Raw genomic sequence first — 26,941 nt, forward strand, 5'->3', positions numbered from 1 at the left:
GGAAAACTGCAACAAGAGTACACTGGGGAAAAGCAGTCCCAGACTCTCCTACCAAGTACATGTGTGGTCCAGAACTTGATCAGCTAGGGGAAGATGTTTCAGGCCTTTGACAAGTTTACAGACTGCAATGCCAAATCACAAAACTGAGAATTGTTCTCGGACTGAGCGGCTGCAGACCAGACCATTAATTGAAGATACCTGCCTGAATCCTGGCTAGACCTTTCCACCAATGATGCTCCATCTCCTGCCACTTCATCAACCAATGGAAGCTTAATTTTCAAGCCTGCACACACATTTCCTGTGACTCGTAGACTTGATATCCCATGAAATCGTCACACAGAAAAGGAAACCATAGAAGAAGCATTTGTATTTTTGTTTGCAATCAATGAAAGCTTGTCCATATCAGACAACCAGTGCAACCCACTGCCCCAGTTTCACCCAATAGAAACACCTGATGCAACCTGGTAACTATTTGAAATACCCATTTCACCGATGGAATAACTTGTTTTGTGATGGGTTGCCAAGTCCTCAACTACTTGGTAAAATCCAGTCTAGATTTTTAACAACCAAGGGCAAAACATAATCCCGACCAGGAATAGTAAAGGCAAGATTCCTACAAAATGTGACTAGGAATATGAGAATCATACCCAAATAGTGACTACAACCAAGCAAAATCTATCCACCACCTAGAATGAAATCAGGAAGTCCCCTCCCACATTGGTTAAACAAATGGATAACCAACCCACCATTGACAGACCGTGTTAATATACCCATCTCGGAACAATTGGGCAATGACCATACGTTTTCATGAGACAATTATCGTGGAAAGAATGTCCACCGACTTTTCCGGTGGATTCATGAACAATTTATTAGTAAATAGCAACCGACGGACAGCAGCAAACCAACGACCGTACTAAATTTCGATGCAAGTGAGAACCTCCCTCTAAGCATCATTCTCTTATACCCAAAGGAACACATGCATTTCAATGGAAGGGGAGGTCCAGTACTGAAACAATGTTACAACAGGGAACAAAGCTCCAGCATACACGACTTTGATACCAGCTGTGTTATCACACGTGGAGACAGTGTTATCAGGAACAACAGCATAAAATTATGCATTTAGTGGAGATGAATATACTCTTCAGAGGTTCACACACAGTCTGCTTACAATATGATAACTTCCATCTGCTAAAGCTGCTTTTCCTAAGAAAGCGGGTGCCTAAAACACATTTACAAATGCCAAAAGGGACACGCGTCAGAAACGAGGGATGTGAAGGCGAGCATGGCTACACACTAGATGAAGAGCCTCCATCGCAACAACATGTGCAGTAAAGCCAAAAGCCTCAGCTCACATGGATAAGTAAGTTGTTTCAACATGGCAGTTTGTCGTACCTACTCAATATTATAGTCCAGCATTATGATGGGGGAGTTCTTAAAAATAATCCACTGCTCATACCATGTATCCATTGAAAAAGCACTAGGGATCTCTGTCCCTGGCTTGACAACGCCCCAAACCCATGGCGTGAATTATATGGTGGCTTCTTTTACTCTGCAGGTTTTTGCTATTAGATGTTATTTTAGATCTAGATTACCGAAGCTAGAACCTAGATCTACAATGGTTCTGACCTAAGCGGCCTTCCTGGTCATGCACAGCCACCAGCTTCGTCCCCATTAGTATATGGCATTTAGTGAAATGATTGGTAGTGAGAGTAGTCCCATCCTCCTCTTGGAAATTACTTGTCGGGTAATGTTGCATTTGCTTGTTTTCAAGGTGGCCACTTCTGTACATGTGTAAGGACTAGTTTCTATTTGATTTCAAAATTGCATGTGACAGAACCCGGTGTTGTAAGTGAATACTTGGCCTTAATTGTGTGATGTCAAGGAACTCCCACAGCAGGTTGATATGAAACGTAATTGTCCCTTTGCCTCCTTAGGTCTCCTGCCAGATCATAGACCTCCCCTACCAGAAGGACATGTCCCTAAAAAGAAGTTTCATTTGAACAGGTGAGTGATGTTTCATCTCGGCAACCAGGCTTCAATTACAAGGATGTTAAAAGAAATGGTAATTAGTCCGTCTGAACCCTTCAAGAATGTGAACTGGCACATTTAGAATGGATCTTGTGAATCTTAAAACCTTTTGGATGAGTAATGGTGATGATTTTTATAATTGCTGATACCTGTGGAAACAAACCATGAAAGGGAGTGATTGTCTATAGCTATGGTAGGGCAAGTGTTATGTGTGTTTGCGGAGCATTGCATAGCCAGAAGGATCCACATGGAAAGTTATGGGGCTCTGGTGGAGGGCATCTGGGTGCCAGCTTGGTTTGGTTTATCATTTATATAGGGCACGTAGCCCAGAGGCATCTCAGCGCTTAGCAAAAGTATATGGTTACAGTAAGTGCAGTGAAAGACAATTAGATACCTGGTGAACAGAGGCCAGGTAAGTGCAATGGTTACATACAAGTGAATTATACTTTGGTAAGCTCACCTCATGTAATAGGGAACTACATCGGGTACATTTACAGTCGAATGTGGTCAATTAAAGAAGGCAAAATTATAACGAAAAGTACTAGGTAAGCTCACCTCGTGTTATGGGAGCTGCATCATGTACATTTAAGGTCAAAATAAGCAAAATCATTTTCATATGCATATAAAGTTAAAGATGGGCACTATGATGGCAAGATATACTTGGAGGACACGCCTTGTGTTATGGTGAGCTACGTATCCAGTTACAAGAAATTGAACTTTGACAAGTGTCTAAGCATATAGGTCAGGCAGGGCATAGGAATCAAAAAGAGAGGGTTGGCTGCAGACATGGTATAGCAGCGACTGTAGATCATGTAAAGGAGGCATGCTGTATTTATTGCATGAGGCAAATCGTGAGTCTGGGCCGAGCGGTAAGGGATGCATGACACAAGCAAGGCAACGGAGGACAACCGTACATGCGAAGTGGCATGAGAGGATAATTGGACATGAGGCTTTGCATTGGAAGGAAAGGTAGAAGATGCAGTAGACGCTGGTTGATAGCAGCAGCTGGATGGCTGAATTAAATGCTTCAGCAAGACGGGAAGAGACAGTTCTGTAGATGGTGTCGTGGTATGGTGTTGATTAGTTTAAGTCAAGTAGGTGCAAAAATGAAGTAGTGATAAGATCGCTTAGTTTGAAACACGGGACGGTAATAATTCAGCACGCTTCATCGATGAGTACAGGCAGAAGGCAGTGCAGGAAAAAGCTTTGCAAAGAATGATGCAAAGTATGCACACACTTGAGACAATGTTGTGACTTCTGGGATGAAAGAGAAACGATTTTGTGATACTGGATGAGTAAAAGGTAAATGTTACAGGCTACTTGATGAAAAGGTAACGGGAGACTTTATCAGCACATGTGCATGCCTCTTACCTGATGATGGACAGAGGCAGGTGGGCAGTTGTAGAACGCCACGGGCAGGCATATGTAGTGAGGTCAAGGCCTGGGAAAGGACAGGGAAAGGACCGGCTCGAAGCCTTAGAAACTGGCCTCTGAATGCTGGACCTGGCTCTGCCTCACGACTCAGCCGTGCCTTGCCATTTGTTGATGTAATAGGCCAATCAGGATATAAGTAGTGAGGAAGTGACCTCTGTGTTGAATCATGGGTGCCAGTTCATGGGTCCTGGATGTCTTGCTGCCTGCTCATGGAGCGAGATGCCAGCTTGAGTCCTGATTCATGCAGCAACAGATGTCAAAATGGCAGCGTAAAACAGGAAGCCTGCCACACAGTGACGTTGCAAGGAATGCACTATGCGAGAATTGTATATAGAACAGCAGTGTTCATGCCCCAAGAAATCCCATAAAGGAAGGGCACCATGGGTAATTAGTGAGACTAAAATTGCAAGAGAATGCGCTCTGGGGAAGCCATGTGATAAAGAGTAGCGTGAGGTGTAAGGTCTCAAGTGAGCCAAAGCACACAGCAGAATGGTATGTCAGCGAGTTATCTATTTAAAAGAGTAGGCATAGCCTGGGTCTTACCTGAGGCAAACCCTTCCATCACATTGAGTAGGCTAACACTTGTGGTTTCCTATGCTTGCATATTTACAATCAGAGGTGCCTTCTGTGATGAATCCGATGATGTCATCACTCCTTTCCCAGAGGTGGCCTCTCAGTTGGCCAGGGGACGACAGCCGCTACCTGATCCTGACCCTGGGGGCACCTATTTGAGGCAGGACCAGATGGGGGAGGTGACTCTCAGGGGAGCGGGAGTGAGTCATTGTCGGACGAGACATGGTATCCCCCTTTCCCTTTTAGGGATATCCCCTCCATTTCCACATGCTTTGATGTCCTATTATAATCCCCCTCAGCAACCCACAAAACCTCTTGGCAATATCTCTCAATATTGTGTAACCAACCGACAAACATTGACACGAGGAAGACGGCAACCAGGATGAAGATTGCTCAAATGAAACAAAAACAGCAGTTTAGTAGTTGGAGAAATCGATTGGCTGTGAGCATCGCCCTTTCTCCGCGCGGGAGTTCAAAGATGGAACAGCTGAGCAACACAGAGATCCGACCGGCTAGCCTACGCCGGGTAAGTCAAGCTGTAATTTGGACAGGCAGAGAGATGTGAGCTAACTGTGGAGCAACAGAAGGAATCGAGCGAAGCAGAAAAGCAGGACAGAGCTGGAAAGGCAGAGCCTGGGTTGGAGGTGAACTCCCACTGGCACCAGAGATGCTGATGAGAGAGCGGAGAGGAAGCTTTGTACCAGCAAATGAAGCCAAGGCGACGCACCGAACGCCATCAGCTGCAGCACTGAGACATCCGAACCGAAGAGAGGGTGAAGGCGCAAAGCAGAACCTGAACGGAGTTCGGAGAAGCTACGGCAGCCGTTCAAGCACTGGTGAGCCCATAATAGAAGGCTGGGTGCGAGTGGGAGAAGACCCGCCTAGGCACAAGTGGAAGGTGAATCCCTACAGCTTGCAACATGGCCAATCTTCATAGTCCCGTTACTTGAGAAAGTAGAAAAAAACAAGTACCCCAAAAGGAAAGGGCAACCTGGGAAGCTAAATAACCCTTGGTCCCGAAGCTGTTGCTTGTTGTGTTGAAAGTTCTGGCAGAAGAGTATACCAGGCAAGCTAGAGAACCAAAACAAAACAGAATGGAAGAATAATAGCCCTTCTTGAAGAGAACTGTATAAAAGACCTGGCAGGCGAGTATACCAGATGTTGTTAGTCTGGTACCCGCACGAAAGTTGAGACATTTGAAAGGAATCCAAAAAAAGATTCATACCCTAAGGTTTTTGAACTGCATTGCATGAGGAGAAAACCCAGGAAGGGAGTTATTTTCCCAGGTGTGAATTGCAATACCAAGATGAGGGAGTTATCCTCTTGGGCTACAAGAAGGTGGTTATTGTTTTTGAACTTTTTACTTTGGTATAGAGAAACCTGAGGAAGGGAGCCATCCCCTGGAACTGTGAACATTATCCATTTGATATTTCTGTTGGATTTACACTCTTTGTTGAACTTGAACATTGGTGCACTTTTTGAAGCCAAAGGCACTACCCTTGACACCTTGTAGTTCTTTTTAGTGTGAGAGGGCCAGGATAGAAACTCTGGGACAGGACATGTTTGTCATCTTGACAACAGACAGACACTTTGTTTTTTGGTTGAGGTAGGGAAACGCCTCTTAGATTAGGGACAGCGAGGCCTTTACCAACCCCATTATTATTTCAATAAAAAGTGTATATCCACAAATTATGAATCCCCTGTGTCCGTCTCATTCCTGACTCTTCACACTTCCCGTGACTTGAATGAATGCAGGTCGTGAGTTAGTTGTTTTATGATGTTGAGATCAGTGCACTGTATGGCACGTCTCTATCCTAATGTCTTTTAGGTGGCATGAATTTGGCTGTTGCTTTCATCTCTACCTAGCCTATTTTTTTCCTTCAAGCCATTTTGTTTAGAAAATGGCACTAGAAAAATAAAACCAATGAGCGCTGTAAATTCGTCAACTTCGAGTTCAACACAGGTGATGCAAGTCTCCCAATCGAGGGATGCGTTGTAGTCGGACAGTCCATTGGTGGCACATCTCACAAGAGTGATCGTGCAGATTACAGATATTTAAAAAAAGAAGCCGCCATCTCTAACAGCTGCACAAGGGATTAAAACCTGCTCCACTGAGGAATCTTCTTTTATATTGCTTGAGGAAGAGTCATCTCAAACTCAAACCGCTATAGGATATCCTAGAGTACCTCTTCCAGAACTTCGGATTGACTCTGTTAAGGAAATGGAGCCTAAATCCAATGGCCAGCATAGCGTAATAGCCTTTTCAGCAGAATCGGTGGGTGATCTCGCCAATTTGGTGGTGTCATGGAAAAGATCGACATCTTCGGCTTCTTCGTTGAATGGATTTATCTTCTTGCCTAATCCTTCCCGAAGTGCACCCAATCCATCAAGCTTGACTGCCTTTAGTATCCAAGCTACTGCAATGTCAGCTTTAATGATCTCCTTATCCCCATTTCTAAACCTGTATGAAACTATAAATGAGAACTTCAAAGACCAGGCAACACGTCTTGCTATGATCCATTCCAAGATTTATATTGAATCCTTTATTACATCACTACAATCGAGAGGCGATCATGAAGCTGCAACATTGAACCAACTACAAAGGAAACTGTAATAAATGCTCCACGTTGAACGGAGTGATAAAATGCACCTATTGAACTCCTGAATAGAGATTGACATCAATGCAGCAAAAGCTAATGCACTAAACCTACTTGACAACCAAGGCAGGACGTTTGACCATCACATCCTTGACGTTCAACTACAACTGCCCAAGATAAACGACTAGGACATTTGAATTTGGGCAATTTGGCAGGGACCATTCCGAACAAATTTTCTGGTCCCCTTAAACATCTTTAGTGAATTTGACTAATGTATCCATTTCAACTCCTGCCTTGTCAATATTTCAAATAAGAAAACAAAAGAAAGCGACGACTGAAGGTACAAGAGATCTTGCCAACAAAAAAGACGAGAAATATGCCATTTCAGAAAAATAAGAAATCTAATTGTGCGAAAAGCTTTCTGTGAAACCTATTGTACTCTTACGCCCCGTCCCCTTTCCTTCATACTGTATGGGCGTCCCTCGCGAGGGACAGGAGGCCGAACCATTTTCACCAGAAAAAAATCTTCTTCCTCTTTAAATTTAGAGACGTGCTGGGGTGTGGCCCTGGGAGAATGTGCTCGCCTGACTCTGCCCACTGGCACCACTCCTCAGTCCCCTTTTCCACGTCGACGGGAACGGGCCAAATTCACCAGCGCTCCTTGTTTTGGCTTCCGCCATGTAATTCCACACGCAGAAACTTCTTCTCTTCTGTCTTTTTGTCTCTTTATCATTCAGGTACTCTGTCCTCCGATGTCATGCTTCTCCCCGGCGCATGTCGACTTCTACAGAGTTCAGCAGGTGTCCATCCTGCGAAGGACTCTTTCCAACGTCAGACCCCCACACACACTGCCTACGTTGCCTTGACCCAGACCACGGCTGGCAAGCTTCTACTGCATGCAACGCGCTTTCCTCGGGCTCCCTGAAGAACAGACTAGCCAGGTGGAGGGAGCTACTCCAGAGGACCTGAAGGACTTCGTCAATCATCGATCCAGGCCCAAGGTAGGGTCACTCTATTCCAGTTCACCCCCGCAAGGGAGACTCCTTCCAGGGACTCGCCCGCGTGGGAGGAACCGCTCAGGTTCTCATACCAGCACGAGTACCGAGGCTAAGTCAGCTACCGGCCGGCAGGCCGAGGGGTCACTGGACCCTCCCGGTGCCAGTGCTGAGGGACCAGAAGGTTCTTTTACCGGGTCTTCACCCGAGGGGCCACACTCTAGTACTGGCAACATGTCCGAGGGGGCGCCTATACACCGTTCTACCGGCAGATCCTCAGAGGGTGAAATGACTACCAGGTCTTGGCCTGAAATAATGGGATTACTCCCGAGGGGCAACGCCCTAGTACCATCACACATACCGAGGCTAGTCCAGCTACTGGCCTCACGGCCGAGGGATCTCCGGATCCTTCGGTGTCGGTGTTGAGGGACCGCAAACGTTCTTCACTGGGGTTACTCCAGAGGGGCAACACCCTAGTACCGGCATGTCCGAGGGGGGGCGCCTTCATGCAGCACTACCGGCAGCTCTGCCGAGGACCATATGCCTTCCAGGTCACGGCCTGAGGTGCGGGATAGACCTTTTGTTCCAACACCAAGCATCTTGGACGGGGCTAGTTACAGACAGCCAGGCACCACCACGACTTTGGCACACAGCTCGACAAAATGCCCGCTGTGCCAGACAAGATGGCTGCTCATCCGATACACCTCTCTTGCGGAGTGGGTGGAGGAAAAAGTCACAAGGTGTCACTGGTGTCAGCCAGGTGCCTGGCCTACAGTTGACCCATCAGCAGGGCAGGGCAGGTTTCCCCTGCGCCCAAAGCAGTGTGCCCCAGCTGCCCTTGGCCACTCCGTTAATATCACCTGCCACCTCTTCAGCCTCCAAAGACAGATTCTTCAAATGGTTCCTAGGGCTGATGCGAACTCCCCAAATGGGGGCCCTCCTCCGGGATGCCATCGGGGACATGCTCCCTCAGGTCACCCCACCGGCACCCATAGTCATTCCTCCGATGGCTCCGGTGCCACAGACCCCAGCGCAGACGCTGCTGCCCCAGCCAGCTCTTCCGATTCCGGCTTCCCTGCCTCCCACAGTACAGGCGTTTCCACACTAGCCTCTGCAGCAGCCACCGGCTCTGGTCTCCACTCCGCAGCCCACGGCACCCAGCACTCCTCCACCAGCTCCGGACTCCCCGAGACTGGTGGACGAGGAGCAGGACCCCCACACGTCCTCTTCAGCCAGGGCCTTCCACGAACGCCTTGCCGGTTTGGCAAAGCATTTGGACCTTCTTCAGCCAGAGGTAGAGCAGAGGAGGGGGTCTTAGCAGAAGCCCTCGCCCTAAGACCCTCTGCCAAAACGGGGATCCCGATGCAAAAAGACGTTGTTACCGTGGCCAAGAAGGGGTGGCTCAAGCTGCATTCAGCCCAGCCTGTCAATCTGCACCTCGACGCCAAGTACAGGCTGATGGAGAGGGACACACTCTTGCTTTCAGCGCATCCTCAACCGCACTCTTCTGTGATAGCTGCGGCATCTCTCTATTCCAAGCCTCAGTCATCCTCGGCTACCTCGTCCTCGACGCTGCTAAACAAGGAGGAGAAGATCTTGGAGGCGTAAGGGGAGAAGCTGTACTCCAACGCCTCCTTGCACCTGCGGCAGGCCAACACAGATGCCATGTTGGCAGCCGCTAACCAAGGGCTCTGGCGGGAAATTGCAGACATTCCCAGAACTTCTGACACACAACCAAGCATACTTCAATGCGAGACTAGAAGAATCCAGGCTGTGGTAGCGCAGGACATTATGGAGTCCACCATGGCCCCCATTGATACCTCTGCCTGGGCCACTTGCATTGCCACGGACGTGAGAAGGATGGCCTGGCTCTGGGCTACTAAGTTTGTCCAGGAACACATATTGGACCTTCCCTTCAAGGGCAGTGACCACCTCCACTCCACCACAGATGAGTAATTAGATAAAAGGAGGAACGGCTCGCAATCGCTTGTCATTCTGACAAAGGCCACGCGCAAAGCCTACACCCAGTCACAGGAAGGCTCCAATAAGGGGCAGGCGTTTGGCGGGTTGCAAGGCTCCCAAGAACGGAGGTCCAGACATCGGGACCGTTCTCGGAGTTGGCATTGGCGGAAGCAACAAAATGGGGGTGGGGGCGCAAGGGGTTTTCCAATTCCCCTCTCATCCGCATCAGCCTTGGGGAAAAAAGGCTTGACATGCCCCTTCGGGTCCACGTGCATTGTTTTGGCACCATCATTTTTCAGACCCCAGGATCCTCGCTGTAGTCTCCACAGGATACCGCCTACCACTACTTTCCTCTCCTCCATCCTCCCCTCCTCTGGGACAGCAGCTCTGCTGATCGGAGATCCGGTCGCTTGTCGAGAGCCAAGCGTGGGAAGAAGTCCCAACCTCCCAGCGAGGCTTGTGCTTGTATTCCAGGATTTTCTTCATATAGAAGAACCACCAGGCTGGCCTGAGAGTTGTGTTGTGTTGGACCTTACCACCCTCAATCTCTTCCGCCCTCTGCATAAATGTAAGAGGTTTACGCCAGCCCTTATTGCGGAAACACTGGACAGGGGAGACTGGATGTGCTCCCTGGATCTGAAGGACGCTTACCTGCACGTCCGGCTTTGGCAGCTGCATCGTTCCTGACTGCGCTTCAAGATAATGGGCTTCCATTTCCAATACAAGGTGCTACCCTTCGGCCTCAAAGTGGCTCCCATGGTATTTACCAGGTTGATGAATGCAGTGGCAGCCCTTCTCACGGCCACCACGTCTACCCATACATGGACGATTGGCTCGTCTAGGCCACCTCTCCGAAGCGGTTCAGCATACTGCCTCCGCACTGATGAACACACCCCACAACCCAGGGTTCACTATTAATCTCAAGAAGTAAAAGCTGCAGCCCACGCAAAGCTTGACCTTCTTCGGCCTCATCTGGGACACAAGCTCTGTTAGAGTCTTTCCCTCGGAGAACAAGATTACGGCCATCAAGAGAGCTACAGGTCACTTCCTCTCCAGGCCTGTGACCTTGGCCTGGTGGTAGCAACACCTACTGGGGCTTATGGCAGCGGTCCTTTTGGCCGCGACCCACACAAGACTCAGGATGAGGATATTACAGCTGCACTTCGGAGCCTCATGGAATCAGGAGAAGGGCTCCCAAGAGGAGCCAGTCAAAATTCCGCCCTTTCTCCTCTCGGACCTCCAGGGGTGGTCTGCTGACTTCATCCTAAGGCAGGACAAGCCCTTCCGGCAGCCGGCCCCTCAGGTCACAGTTACTACGGACTTGAAGGCCATTTGGTTGGCTCTCAAGGCCTTTCTCCCTCTTATCAAGGGTAAGACAGTTCTTATCCAGACATACAACTCCACCGGCATATAGTAGGTCTACAAGCAGGGGGGCACCAGATCCCCTTTGCTGTGCAACCTAGCAGTCGGCATGTGGGATTGGGCTCTGGAGAATTACATTTACATCATGGATGTCCACGGCCCGGGGAATCTAACCTGGCTCAGCAGACTGGGGGCAAACCATTACAAGTGGCAATTGAACGACCTGGTACTGAAGGAGATCTTCCTCAGGTGGGGGCATCTCCAGGTGGATCTTTTTGCCTCCCGGGACAACAGGAAATGCCAACAGTTTGCTCCTGGCAGCGGCAGGGCTCCGGCTCCCAGGGTGACGCATTCTGTATCCAACGGAACAACATGACTGCATATGCCTTCCCGCCCACACCCCTAGTCCACAAGGTGATCTGCAAGATAAAGGAATCCCGGCACCTCAGCATCATTTTGATAGCCCCATGGTGGCCGGCCAAACCGTGGTTCTCTAAACTCCCCAGCCTTTCAGACAGACCAACTATTCACATACCGCTGGGCCTAGCTCCTCTCCTGGCCCAGCAAGGGGGCAGGGTACTCCGCCCTGCTCCTCACAAGCTAGCCCTTGCAGCGTGGCTCCTGAGCAGGTTGCGCTGAAACACGTAAACCTTTCTCAGGCTAACCTAGAGATCTTCAAGAGCGCTAGAGGCAGGGCTACTAGGAGCCAATATAAGAGTAAATGGTCGAGCAACATCTGGCGTGCCTCCACAGGCTTTACACGCCTATAAAGAAGCCACACCCGGTGTGAGACCTTGATGTGTGTTGGCCGCCTCAGCACACAAACCTTTTGAGCCTATTGCGTCAGCGGACATCAGGCTGGTCACCATAAAGACAGCTCTGCTCGTGGGCCTCACCTCAGCTGGCAGAGTCAACGAGGAAACGGTCTTACCCACTTTCTTCGCAGACACCAAGGACGAGCCTCAGAGGATCTTGCGCTGTCTGGAGGTCAGACGTGCGCTGTAATACTACCTGGACAGAACCAAGGACTTGTTTGTCACTTTCGGTGGGTCATGGCCCGGTTATCGGGCCTCCATAGCAAGGGGATGATTGCGGCCATTATGGAGGCCTGTGAGGGGCAGCACACACCAGGACCAGCTTACTTACATGCCCATGCGGTCAGAGCCAAGGCCACGGCCATCGCGTTCCAACAGCATGTGCCGTGGCAGGTCATCAGCAGGGAGGGTTCCTCGGCCCCCCCTTCGGCTTTCTGTAAATACTACTATTTGGACGCCGCCTCTAGGTCAGATGCGGCATTCGGGCAGACGGTTCTAAGAAACCTGTTTTCTTAAGGAGGGGCTCCTCTCCACCCTGGGTCTACATTCAGTTGTAATCGCCCATACAGTATGGAGGAAGGGAGACGGGACGGAAGAGTAATTAAGTTACCCACTGCAGTGACTAACATACTCTTAGCCCATAGTTCCCTTTCCTCCATATGTCCCACCACCCTCTCCCCTACTAATATTGGTGTCATTAGGCAATGCCCATCATTGTAGATGCATCAATGGAGACTGAGGAGTGGCACCGGTGGGCGGAGACAGGTGAGCGCATGCTCCCAGGGCCGCGCCCCTGCACGCCTCTAAATTTAAAGGGGAGGAAGATTTTTTTTGCAGTGAAAAGGTTCCGTCTCCCTCGCGAGGGACGCCCATACAGTATGGAGGAAAGGGGACTATGGACTAAGAGTACATTAGTCACTGCAGTGAATAACTATTTATTTACCCGACTTCAACTTCAAAGTATATTTTAATAACCAAAAGAAAGGAACTTGCAATGTGAATCAAGAAGCCGAGAATAAGCAGGCAATAGTTGCGGGGATTGACTGAACCATGCTTGAAAGACGATAATCATTCCATTGAGAATGAAGTCCTCCTGAACCTCTCTACTTACACGATTGAAGGAGAGGATGAGGAGGATGAAAGGACACTCAATTTGTTTAGTCAGCCTTTAACTAATCGATCTGAGCCAGACAATGTCGTTCAGGCTGGTGACGAACTGAAAGACGCCCCCTACTTAATCTCTGCGATAGTCAGCTTGAATTTCTTGAATTCCAGAAGGTTTACAGGTCTCTCCTCAACTTTGGCCGAGAAAGGGCGGCGGTGGACTTGAGATGGAAACTGTCAAATATCAACCAGCCTGCTGAGGATCTGAAAGAGGGCCTCCTTCCTAATCTTGAAGCAGATGGCCTCCTGAATCCAGAATTCCAGCTTCTTTTTTAACTTTGGACGACAAACAGGCTGTAGTGAACTTGAGACTGAGGTCGACAAAGCCAGGCCAGCTTTCGACGGTTCAGAAAATTGCCCAGAAACCAGACCTTATGTCCTCGAATCTTATACAATCTGATCGGGGCACAGACTTGAGGTTTCTAAGCTTCGACAGGAGCGGCAGTAACTACATAGTGAAAAGGAACTCCAACGTGACCCATACATTACATCTGGAACGCGTGTTAAATATTGTGTGATATTCCATCACGTTCTTTTGCTACGTTTTAAATACTTGGATAACATTAAAATTGTCACGTTTGCAAACTAGCCGCAATTGGATAAAGTGATATTACTCTTAAAATCCAACGTGATTAAATCCTCCTTGTGAGAAGTAGCCCATCTCCTCCTCCCTTTGGACTTTGAGTTAAGTGAGCTTCCCAGCATATGCCTTCAGGAAATGCAAAAATGGGCAGATTTAAATCTTTTTCTTCGGAGCTCAGTCCATCTATACTGCTAATAAATCTGCCAGTGCGGCCTTCTAAAATGGTAATTTCGGACGGGTGCCATGATTCTAGCGATGAGGGATTTATTTCTTCCCACTTAAATCCAAAAGATCTTCTGAAAGTGACATTTAATTATTCAGATGTGCGTTGTGACGTTAGGGGGAGGAACGATTCAAGGGGCACTAGATTGCACTTAGGTCAAGCAGTCAAGATGGTGCCGCCTTCAACGCCCTATCAGAACTAACAAGTACTTCCTTGGACTTTAGCCTTTTGGAATACCAGAGACTTTACACATTTATGCACGGATAATGGTTTACGAGCTGGCAAAGTGGATTTATTTTGCTTACAAGAAACTTGGCTGCGACAAAATCCACCGTTGGACGGTTTCAGCTCCTACCTTAATCCTGCTTATGGTGGTGTGATTGGGTGCCCTGCCTCTGGGCTCCTCACATTTGTTAAAAAAGAGGGTGGGCTTATCAGTACTGGAGGTCTTTAACCCTAACCCTTTTTTACAACTCCTTTACCTAAAATTAGATCTGGCTACCCTTCTACTAAATGGGGACTAATCTGAAATGTATACTGGAACCTGGTTGCGATAACAATGGAGGGTTTTATGAACTCGGTGATCGCCCCCATAGACCATTTTCATGGGCAATATGTCATACGTTTTATGATGGTGGGGGGAGAGTTGAACACGCCTTGTATTAATAATAGAGGGAGCCTTATTGAAAACTTGAGCATAACAATGGATGCTAGACAGGTGAGAGCAGTGATGTGGCTTAAAGTCATGAGAACAAGAGATATTTTCTGAACGGTCAAACCCGGGTTGATCTCTCGGCAAGGGCAACATGGTCTAATGGAGTCCCGTTCAGCATTTCGGATCATATATTTGTATCTGAGACTATACTAGAACAGATAACCATAGAAGTTGTAAACAAAATGACAAGCGACCATGCTCTTTTAAAATTGAGATTAGGGGGAGGGGGGACAGAACATAATTGGTAAACCATGGAAAACTAACCTGGAAATATCACAGAGGGTCCAGGGTGTGCTTACAACCCCAAGAAATCTCAGCATTATTTGCCAAATATAGTAATCAATTGGAACAACATGCAGACATAAACTATGCCCCTCTATTATTGGAATTTAAAATTTGTACTGAAAATGTTCTAGAACCCCAACGCATTGGGGCATGTGCGAGATGAACAGATTATATTTGAAAAAGAAATGACTTCACAGAGATTTGAAGAGACTTGGGAGAATGGAGCAGGGTGCTCGTTCAGAGTTGCAGAAAATAGAAAACAAAAATAGGTTGGCCTTTCTTAAGGCCCAAAAAACACAGACGTAGAAGAAATACTTGCTGCCTTAGCGAAAAAGAATGTGAGGCAAATCTGGTAACAGATTAACAATTGCACCCCCAACCAACCTCCCTCCTTGTCAAATGTGGTAAATGAAGAGGACTGGACCAGATTTTACAGAGAGTCGTTTGGCAAGAGGGGGCAATCTGAATGTGAACCTTCAAAAAGAATGAGGGCTCCATAGTCCTTCTCATTTGAGATGTTGGACCTCGAACTCCTAATCAAGAAAACTAATTCATCTAGGGCCCCGGGCCCTGGCGGACTTACCAATTCCATGATCAAGAAGATGCATATAGCATGTGTGCCTTTAATTTCGAAACTTTTTCCCAGGTTATAGAGACCGGTGAGTTCCCGAATTCTTGGAGACTTGCAATAATAGTTTCTATCTTATAAAAAGGGGCAATAGGACCGATCCTGCAAACTACCATCCTGTTGCCCTTTTGGACGTGTTGGGTAAATTGTTTGCAGCCTTGCTCCTGCGTCTGTTTCAGAGATGGATAACGGAGACAAAAGGAGCAGACCCCCGTCAAACGGGTTTTGTGAAGGGGGTTGGAACCAACTTAAATCTTTGTTGCACATCTTTTAAGGAAAAACTAAAATCCATGTCTAAAACCTATTTGGCATTTGTCGATTTAAAAAAAAAAAAAGGATTTTGACAGTGTTGACGGGGCACTTTTATGGAAAATAATGGATTCCTGGAATTGTCCGGGTGACCTTTTGCCAGCAATAAAAGCCTTGTATACATCGACAAAGGTCTAAATTAGGTTAAGTGCGAATTGGTCTACTAACCAAGGAAATTGCTATATATCGAGGCCTGAAGCAGGGTTGCCCTCTGGTCCCTACTTTGTTTAACTTATTTCTGTCAGATCTTGAGGATACCTTGGAGGAAATGCAAGGTTTTCCACCGGAAATGGGTGTCCATACATTGGCATGGATATTGTATGCCGATCTTGTATTGATCGATGAGACCCCTATCAGCTTAAGGAGGAGATTGGAGGGACTGCAGTCCTACACGATCAGAAACGGGCTAGAAATAAATCCAGCAAAAAACACTTATGATAATCGGCTCCATGAGAGCTAGACTAACATTCCTTATCGTGGCAGAGAAGCCCTTACGCAAGTCCCTTATGTCATACTTAGGTGCTTGTTTAACCAATAGTGTCACTGACATACCCCGAAATTGGATTTGAATAATTTGGTAGCTCTGTGATTGTCTATCCACAAAATATACGGCAAATATTCCATCCTCCCAGTCCTGACTTTTTTTATCAAAGTAAAGTAGTCTCAATCAAAACCCCAGGGAAAATCTGGTCCTCCCTGGAAGGTTATTTTTGGAGGAAAATGTTGAACCTCCCCAGTTTAGTTCCAACCTCAGTCATTAGATTCTAACTGGGTCTAATCTCTCTCTGTGCAAGAACTGTTTGGAAAACGCTCTCCTTGTTGAAGTGTAGTCTGCCCCGGCCTGCTATTCCCTCTGAAATTTAAACTTTCAGCGCCTTGATGGTCATAATGACTTCCTTGCCCAATGGGCAAGGACTTGCTATTCTATACAAGAGCAATTAGGTACAAACCTAGAGACGTTAATAAGGATGTGTCCAGAAAAACCTCTGGGAATTCGATAGGATTCAGACTATTGAGGAGAAAACCCATCGTTATTTGCAGGGAATTCTTAAAACCGGAAACAAAAATGATAACTGTTTACCGGAATATTTGGTCAGATTGCTTAACGATTGGTACAGACAATACATGAAATTCTGCTGTAATATTTATCCAACTAGATTTGGAAGATGTACAAGCGTGAGCCTGACTCTGATTGTAGATTCTGTGCCAAAAAAAGGGGAAAGAGAAACTATAAAGCATATTGCGTTGTTTTGTACGTGGTTGACCTTGATTTGAACTAGACATATTGGCAACTTGGTATTGACTAGGCGGCTAAAAGATGGAGGATTTTTGGGCATGATTGTCGGGGAAGAACTTTGCAGCAATCTTCAGTCTGATCCAATTTTTGGGACGTTTTTAAACTGGTGGGAAATAAGCTGCAAACCTCAGAAGAACGGGTAGTATTGTAGGATCCTATTTTGCGAGGAACTTATGAATTGGGAGATAATGGGATATTTGCTGTTCATGCTCCAACTGTTATGTGTTCGTATTGATGTTGAAGAATTGTGGTTTTAGATAAAGGTTTGTAATAAGCCATATGTCTATTAAATAAAACAGAAATCTCTGCCAGACGTCAGTGTTTTATGCTAGAAAATAAAAGCATATAAGGTTATGAATTCCCTACATGAATCCATGCACTACTGCAATCCGAATACCAGATGCAATTGGCAAGACCACCGATGATAGCTCGTCTTGACTATTACATCATCTATACCGGGAATTCCAATAACCTATGGACGGAGTGCAGAAAGGGCAGCCAGGCGATGTTCAAACGTTCATAAACCTCACCATCTAAAACCAGTCTTGAAAGCACTTCGTTGGCTGCTTGTGGAACCAGAATTCGGTTGAAAGTTCAGTAAACCATGCATGAAGTTTAGTAGAGCCAAGGGCCCACTATAGCTTCAGAAACCAGCCCCACATCACGCCCCAACCAGAATTATAAGGTCAGCCAGCACTAATCTGGTACCCCAAGGAATATGCGTGTCCATAGATTGTTGAGCGGACTCCGGCCTAATCTAAGGCAGAACCCAAACCCCTAGGGTTCTGAAAACTGTTAAGATCATAGTTTCGCAAAGCATTTTCGTGAGCTCAGAACTCAAATAGGATAACGAAAAACGAGATAGGAGGATCTCTCATTGCATTTGGTTGGACTCTTCACTTCCATCTCTCCTGCCACTGTTTTTGATTGCTTTTCTTCAATGTAAACTAGTACGTTTTAGTGTTTACTGAAGTGTGGGCACTATAGAAAACATCAATATAAATAAATATAGATTACTGCTCTATGTAGTTGGAGATCAGTCTAAATTTGTATCGGTTAATCAGTCTAAGTCTGTATGGGTTAATAATTGTGTGTGCGCTTTATGCCCTTATTGTTGACGGAATATGCCGTTGCCACTTGAAAAGTGTCAGATTCCGCTCTACAGATCAGAATTCTGCCTATGTAAAGTGGAATATTCCTTTGACTTCTAGAAACCTGCCTGGTTATTTATAAAGAATGTATGTCTTGGATTCTCACAGAATAGAGTGAGCAGGTGCAGCTTGTTCAAAAAGGGCAGCAGGGTCTGCCCCAATATTGTCTTATGCGCAGAGCTTAGGTGCATCCTTTGTGCAAGGCAATGGTACAAGACACGTGTAAAGAATTAACTCTTTGGACGTGATGATGCCTTTTGCTGGACTAAAACAAAGGATCGAACAGTGCTACACAGATGTGTAGCATCTCATTTGAACCAAGGAAGTGGCTTCTGTGATCATGAAAGCGAAAAACACCTGTAGCATCAATATATTCTGTGTTAGTTCAATGGAAGACATCTTCAGCTTGAGTGTCTTTCGTTGCCCCTGATTAAAAAGAGAATGCCTGTTGTGCTTAGAGTTCAGTGGGGCCCCTGTTGTTAAGTTATTTGGCTTTGCTCTTGAGATCCTGTAATCTCTCCTTGGGGGCTGGTAAAGTACTCGAGCCTATGCCCCAGTTCGCATCTTACTTGTCTTTAGCCCATCTCAGATTGTTCTTCTTTAAACCTCGTATAGGAGATCCCTGCGTGTATGCCCCAGAATGTGCTTCAAGGGATCGTTTTTCTTTTGGATTATTCGGGAGAGAGGTCGGAGGTAGAGAGCGAGGCCAGTGGAGATCACCTCTCCATACTCCCCGCTATGCTGTTTTCAGCGGTGGTCTCTCTGGAGTCCTTTAGTGACCTGCTCCCTCCTCTCTCTCTTCCCTTATGCCCACCTCTGTAACTCATTCACTCGTTTTCATCTCACCCACACTGTTTTTACCCTGCTTCCCCAGAGAGTCTTGCATCCTGCACTCTTCTGTTGGTATCTTGACTACCATGCACACTTGTTGGCCCATTTTCTTCCCACGCTCTTAACTTAGCAGTATCTGCTGTTTTGGGAAGGATGAGGTCCAACCAGGCCGAAACACTTGTCTGGGGTTGCTGGTGGTACTCTTGTTCAGAGGAGAATTGCCTAGCCATTTTGGTGTTGGACTGCCCTTGTGGGTGGGACCAGACTGGTATGCAAATGGTTTTTTTCTCCTCTGTGTAGGGTGCAGTGAGCTATAAAGTGGTTGTAGACCCCCCTGAGTGGGAGATATTCCAAATAACACGGTATTTGATCAATGTTCGTTCTCAGTAGAGGGGCTCTCCTACCACACACTTGTGGAATGTGTGTTTGCAACTAGCCTTGCACAGAGAATGAATGTTGGTGATACGTAAAACAATGGGTGTACTGAAGTTAATGCATGAGTGGGGCTGTGCTGTACTGGTGCGGCGCTAGTGTTGCAAAGGGTTGCTCATGCTCAGCAGATGGAACCCCAGCGCAAGAAAGACACAGGACTGTACAGAAGTGGGTGTTTTTTGGGGTCTCCCACATAATGGAAAAGAGAACTGAGCCACTTGGCTACCTTTTTGGAATTGATATTGCATATATGTGTTGTACATTAAAACATTTTGCATCAATATTTTTTGATGACTGTAGTTTGAACTAACCATTTTCTATTGGAAATTAATACACAAGCCATTCATTTGTGCCCTGTACTAATCGTGTTGCCAGCCTCGGGACATCCTGCTTTATCTTTTAGCACCCTGTACTGCCCAGCAGTTACGGGTTGTGGCCTCCACTCCGGATTCTCCATTTGGACCCCGTTCACCCTTGCCCTCGCCTTTTGTGTCCTTATACTATTATGCACTCCCTACACAGTTCAAGATTTCCTCATTCTCCAGCATGGGGTCTGGCATGGATTCACATGCTCATGAATATTCCCCGTCGTCAGGCTGGGAATCCTCGGTAAAGAAAAAACCAGTATCAGTTTCGTTTCTGATCTGTCTTTCGTAGTAATAACCAATCACTGGTCTCTGCGTCATACTGACCACAGCCAATGACTGCCCTCTACCTAAGTACCGCCTCTGGCAGCCATCTTCAGATTTTTACCGCACGTTCATGTGTTGGGATCCTCGTGCTATTGCTCTCGAGCGTTAGTGCTATTTTTTCGCGCTTTTTCACAAAAACTCGATTCTTTCGGTCAAAAGAGCCTCAAGCTCCACCGATTCTACATCCGATCCACGGGGACCCGTGTCGGATTCGTCTGCGCCCCTCAAGGGTGAAGATTTCGTCGAGCTACACTTCGGAGGACTCCAGAAGCTTCTCAGGCCCGGTCTCGGAGATGGCCCAGGAGAAGGGAAGCTCGACGCCCGGAAAGCTGTTCAGGGTCTGCCCTGGATGCCAGCTGCAGAACGTCTTTAAGGAGGACGAACACTCTTTCTGCCTTTACTGCCTTCATGAGGACAAGACGCACGTGGAGAAGGACTGTGCGTTTTGCGGCAACATGTCGGAACGGACCATGAAGGACCGCCATCAACGTCTCGCCAACTGGCTGGAGGGTAAGAGCCCGTCTGGCGAGAAGAAGAAGAAATCCGAGCGGTCTTCTAAGACCTTTGAGGGCGCCCCGGCGACGGGGGCCCAACATAAGGCTAAGCACCGCGAGTCCGCTGGCACCGGGAGCGCCGAACGGTCGGGCTCTACGGGCGCCAGGCAGGGCGCACCCTCCCCGGCACCATCAACCACGAGCCAACGCTCTGGGTCGGGTAAGAGGAAGGCCGAGCACCCGGCGAAACTCCTGGAGAGGCCCCGGTCGAGCTCTAAGGCAGAGGAGGAGCGTGGCAGTGCCCCCTCACTCAAGGATAAGGCGGTGAGCGCACCTAAGGTGGTGAAGGCCTTGATCCATCCGACCAAGCCCTCTATCGAAACGGTCGCGGCGGCCCTGGCTCAGCCTGTGGAGGCTGCGCCAGTGGTGGCGACCTCGGGGCCTAGAATCTCCCTGCCTCCTCGGAGGGAGTCTTCTTTTGTGCCCATCGATAGGACCCCCGTGAAACCCTCCGTGGGGAAGAAGGGGGGGCAGGGCGTCGTCGTAGATTCGGCCTCAACCTCAGAAGAGGAGCTGATCGAGGTCTTAAGCCACGGCCTAGGCGTGGAAGAAGGCCAGCCCGTCGGAATGGACCCCGACGCAGGTGACGACGACGACGACATCGTCGAGGATACCGACGGGGCCCCTGCTTGCCCGTCGGATTCCCCTCTGCCAGCGCCGCAAGACAACTCGGCGGCCATTTTGTTGGCCATACAGTCCTTATGCTCCGAGATAAGGACGAGACTACCGTTACCGACGGAGGAACCTCTCCCGTCGGGGGATCCAGAACCGGGACCTTCTGGTGTTCCCCCTACCAAGAAAAGAAGGATCCATCCACCACCTCCTTTTCAACCGTCGCGCCCCGTCCAGCCCTCCTCCCCGTCCACCCGAGGGGATGATACGGGGACTGACACGGCAGCGACGGGTACGGACGACGAGGCATACGACGAGGATATTCCGTCGTCGCCTCCCGCCAGGGCTTCTCCGCCTGACGAGATCGGATCTTTCCACTCCATGATCTCCAGGGCTTCCGAGCTTTTCCAACTCTGCCCTGAGGAGAAGAAAAAGGAAGGCTTCCTTTATCAGCGGCGCGAGGCCAAGAGGAAGACGGTCCTCTCAGTGCCTCTGTTGGACGACATTTGGGATGAGGGCCTTTCCCTCCTCAAGAACCCTTCCACGACGCCAGCTAGAAGAGACCGGTACGAGAAAAAGTACCGGGTCCCGGACACGGCCCCCCTGTGCCTCCGGGCGCAGCCTACCCCGGATTCCGTCGTCTCCGCGGCAGCCAGGAAGAAAGCGGGGGGGGGTGCGGCCTCCACATCGACTTCCCCGCCGGACGGCGAGGGTAAGAAATTGGATGCTATGGGACGTAGAGTCATCTCGTCGGCAGCGACGACGATTAAAGCGGCCAACGCCTTGGCTATCGTGGCTCGCTACGACAGGGAGCTCTGGTACAAGATAGCTCCCCTGCTGGATTTTCTGCCGGACGACAAGAGGGCGGAGGCCCTGGAGATCCTGCAGGAAGGTGAGGTGGCCTCGGACCACGCCATCACCGTGGCGACGGACATCGCCGACACTGGGTTCCGCCAGCTGGGCAACGGCGTTTGCCTTCGACGTCGTGGATGGCTCAAAGCTACGGACTTCCGGCAGGACGTCCAGACCAGAGTCCTGGACATGCCCTTCGACGGGAACAACCTGTTTGGGAAGACAGTGGACGATTCCCTTCAGGCCATCAAGGCGGATACTGAGACGGCCCGGGCCCTCAGAGTTCTGCAGCAACGTCGGACGCCCTTTCGGAGCAGCGGAGGCAAAGGCGCCTCCAGAGGTTCCGGCGGCGGTTTCGCTTCCTACCGTCAAGCGGCCCGCTCGTCGTCGCAAGAGGCCTACAGAGGACGAGGCAAGTCTAGCGGACCCCGCCGTCGTCGCCCAGGAGGTCAAGGCGGCAAGGCCGCGTCCAAGCAGGATTGAACCGGCTGTGGGGTCGGGCCCCCACCGGAGCACCCCGGTGGGAGGCCGGCTGGCGGGCTTCGTCAGCGTGTGGGAGTCCATCTCCACCGACCGTTGGGTGCTGGACGCCCTGGCCCGGGGCCACGCGCTCGAGTTTCAAAGAAGGTGCCCGCGCGTCCCCCCCGTGGCCAGGAAAGAACTTCACGTCCCTCAACTTCTCCTGGAGGAAGGGGATTTCCTATCGTCGTTGGATTTGGAGGATGCCTACTTCCACATTCCCATCCTAAAGGGGCACCGAAAATTCTTCAGGTTCGTGGTCCAAGGGCGTCATTACCAGTTCAGAGCCCTCCCCTTCGGACTACGGTCGGCACCCAGGGTATTCACCAAGTGCCTCGCACCGGTGGCGGCGCAGCTGCGCCGCGAGGGGATCCACGTCTACCCCTACCTGGACGACTGGCTCATCCGCGCCAAGACGAGGGAGCTCGCCGTGGTTCACACGGCAAGGACCGTCCAACTCCTCACGGACCTGGGATTCTCCGTGAACTACGCCAAATCCCACCTGGTGCCCGCGCAAGTCGCACTGTTTCTGGGAGCGAGGCTCGACACAGTGTCCCTTCTGGCCTCCCCGTCGGAGGAGAGGACCAGGACCATCGTGGGCAAGGTGCAACGGATGTTGGTGGCCGACGCGGCCAAAGTGAGGTCCATCAAGTCCCTCCTCGGGATGATGTCTTCCTGCATCTACCTCATTCCCATGTGCAGGCTCCGGATGCGCCCGTTGCAAGAATTCCTGGATGCGCGCTGGATCCAGACGACGGGCAGCTTCGAGGAAAGGATCAAGCTCGACGAGAACTTCCGACGAGCGATACGGTGGTGGGGCACCCGCGCGCATCTGACGGCGGGCATGGACTTCCAGACCCCAGCCCACCAGGAGACTGTGACTACGGATGCCTCCCTGGAAGGGTGGGGAGCGCACACCGAAAATCTGCACGCAAAGGGACTCTGGCTCCCGACGGAGAAGTCCCTGCATATCAACGTCCTGGAGCTCCGTGCAGTGTTTTGGGCCCTCAGGTCTTTCCTTCCGTCCCTCAAGGGCAAGGTGGTGAGGATCTTCACCGACAACACCACCACCATGTTTTACATCAGGAAACAGGGCGGAACCAGGTCCCCAGCGCTGTCCAAGGAGGCGCAGGACCTGTGGCATTGGGCCGTCGCCCAAAGGATTTTTCTGGTGCCGTTTCATCTGGCAGGGATAAAAAACACCATCGCCGACTCACTCAGCAGGGAGCTGCGCTCGTGCCACGAGTGGGAACTACGGCAGGATCTGGTGGATCGCCTCTTCCGACGGTGGGGCACACCCCAGATCGACCTGTTCGCGACGGCGACGAACACCAAGTGCCGGAGGTTCGCCAGCAGGTTTCCCCAGACGAGGAGCATGGGCGATGCTTTCTCGTTCCCCTGGGAGGGCCTGTTCCTCTACGCGTTCCCTCCCTTGCCTCTGCTAATCCGGCTAGTCAACCTGCTCTAGAGGTCACGGTGCAGCATGATCCTCGTCGCACCCTCGTGGCCGAGGCAGATATGGTTCCCGGACCTTCTGGACTTGTCAGCGTCCCTGCCGATCAAGCTGCCGGCGGACGCGGATCTACTCTCCAGGGAAGGAGGCGCCATCCTCCACCACGACCCGAAGTCGCTGAACTTGCAGGCCTGGCTCCTGCAGCGCTAGAGTTTGGAGGATACGACATACCGGCCGACTGCAGAGAGGTTCTTGCAAAGGCCAGGGCGTCCTCGACTCTTAAATGCTACGGACACAAATGGAAGAGGTTCTCTGTCTGGTGCCACGCACAGAAGATTAACCCTCTACGGATTACGGCTCCCCAAGTACTGCCGTACCTGCTGACGCTGGCCAAAGCTGGACTGGCACACGCGTCCATCAAGATTCATCTTGCTGCGATCTCCCGATGCACCAGAACCACGGGGCGGACGTCCTTGTGGTCTCATCGTCTGGTGAAAGAGTTCATGAAGGGACTGTTCAGATCGTTCCCGCCGGTGAAGGCTCCGGCCCCGGCGTGGGAGCTCAACGTGGTGCTGACCAAGCTCATGGGACCTCCGTTCGAGCCTCTGCACTCGGCCCCGTTGAAGTTTCTATCGTGGAAAACTGCTTTTCTTGTGGCCATCACCTCCGCACGACGAGTGGGAGAGATCCAGGCCCTTTCCTGCAAGGCCCCGTACTTGACTTTCCACGACACGAGGGTAGTGCTATGGACGCACCCCTCCTTCATGCCCAAGGTACCGTCGGACTTCCATCTCAACGAACCCTTGGTGTTGCCTGTATTCTTCCCGTCGCCTTCGTCGCCGGCTGAGAGGACTTTGCACTCGCTGGATGTAGCTAGAGCGCTGAAGTTCTACGTGGACCGCACGAAGTGTTTTCGGAAGACGTCACAACTCTTTGTGAACTTTGGACCTGTCAATCAGGGGAAGGCTCTCTCGAAGGCTTCCATTTCCAGATGGCTCTCCGGCTGTATCATGTACTGTCATCGGTTGGCAAACCGACCTCTGCCCGGCCGTCCGAGAGCCCATTCCACCAGAGCGATCGCAGCTACCACGGCGTTCCTTTCTGGTGTGCCCCTGCTGGACATATGCAGGGCTGCTACGTGGAGGTCGACGCACACCTTCACGAAGTTCTACTGCGTCGATCGGGATTCCAGGGAGGAGTCCAGGGTCGGCCAAGCAGTGCTGCGCAACCTGTTCGCCTGAGGTGAGCCTGGTGAGGAGGTAAGATGCTTAATGTTGAGTTTGATGCTATGCTTAATGTTGAGCCTTTGCCACCTCCCGTGGTTGTGCATGTGTATACTGCTATGTATTCTTTATTCATGAGCATGTGAATCCATGCCAGACCCCATGCTGGAGAAGGAACAAGTTACTTACCTGTAACTGTTGTTCTCCAGCATGGGTCTGGCATGGATTCACATGCGAACCCTCCCGCCTACCCCTCTGCGGCTCTTCACTTGGTCATACTGCCACTTCACGTGCTCCAAATCTGAAGATGGCTGCCAGAGGCGGTACTTAGGTAGAGGGCAGTCATTGGCTGTGGTCAGTATGACGCAGAGACCAGTGATTGGTTATTACTACGAAAGACAGATCAGAAACGAAACTGATACTGGTTTTTTCTTTACCGAGGATTCCCAGCCTGACGACGGGGAATATTCATGAGCATGTGAATCCATGCCAGACCCATGCTGGAGAACAACAGTTACAGGTAAGTAACTTGTTCCGTCCTGTACTTTGGTCTCCCCTTGTCCCCCAGTAGATTGTTATTTCTGCAGTATCCCCTCCGCCTCCCCGAGATTCCCTGTGCCTTCCGCAGAGCACAGGACATCGTTGATACAAGTCTGCACAATGGTTTACTTTTCTGCCGCCTCTCAGTGTTGCACAGTGTTGGATTGAGACAGAAAATGGGACTGGGCTCAAGAAAAGAGCCCTTATCCGCAAACAGCATTGTATGGCTTTTCATTAATGAGTAGCCACTAGGCATGTTTTCTGCAAACCGTTGTGCAAGGGCCGACGACAAAAGCCCTGCAAAATGGAGGAGGCACCCCCGATAACCCGGGCAGTTTCCTCATGGTGGTTCCCTCGCCCTCCCCCTTCCCTTTGGCAAAGGAGGGGGAGGTGCAGGGACAAGGCGGCAAACGGGCAGAAGCCTGCGAAAAGGAGAGCGCCAAATGCAGGAAAAGCCAGCGAACCAGAAGCGCGGCAGCTTCTGGGGAAAGCCTGCGAAAGGGCAAAACAAAAGAAAAGGGGAGGGGTTTCCCCCTTTATAGAGAGCGGGGGCTCACACAGAAGGCAGCATCCAGCTGCAACTGTGGACCCCCGCTCGTGGGCTACGGAAGGTTTCGTTTTCCCACCCACCAACCCTACGAACAGAACAAGCAAGGCATCTGGTCGTCCTAGTCGCAGGACGACTAGGCGGTGTGGCGGTGTTTGGCCAGACAAACACAGGAGACAGACTCCGGAGGAGCCAGGAGAAAGCAGGAAGGGTCTTCGCCCTTCTTGGACCCAGCACCCCTTGGCAGTCTAAGCGGCAGTGGCGTCGGGGAGGAACAATTACAGCTCAGCTTCCCCCAAAGGAAACGGCACTCTCCCCGCCCAGGGACACCTGCATGGGCAGGTGAGGCTCGGACAACAAGGTGGGGAGAGTTGGGCCTACTGATGGACTCTCAGGAAAGAAAGGGGGAAGCAGGTGATGGGAACACGGAGCAGTCGCCGCATCTTGCAAACAATTTTTTCCACAAATGTGTGCAGTGTGGTTTTTGTGATTGTGGAATAAATTCTGCGGCCTTTTTATGCCAACAAACTACCAGGTCTCATTCTACACTTTTCTGGGGGAAAAG

General features: G+C 50.0%; 1 protein-coding gene across 1 annotated transcript in view; it reads left to right on the forward strand.

Annotated features, from left to right (window-relative positions):
* The window catches only part of MRPS18A (mitochondrial ribosomal protein S18A), a 317,122-nt gene that overhangs the window by 194,858 nt on the left and 95,323 nt on the right, over positions 1-26,941 (forward strand). Inside the window, exon 5 of the mRNA XM_069608774.1 lies at positions 1,935-2,004. Coding sequence (XP_069464875.1) covers positions 1,935-2,004 — 70 coding nt within the window. The remainder of the gene's footprint in view (positions 1-1,934; positions 2,005-26,941) is intronic.

Source organism: Ambystoma mexicanum, chromosome 4q (assembly GCF_040938575.1).
Source record: "Ambystoma mexicanum isolate Mex_15411 chromosome 4q, UKY_AmexF1_1, whole genome shotgun sequence".
Taxonomy (NCBI): Eukaryota; Metazoa; Chordata; class Amphibia; order Caudata; family Ambystomatidae; genus Ambystoma; species Ambystoma mexicanum.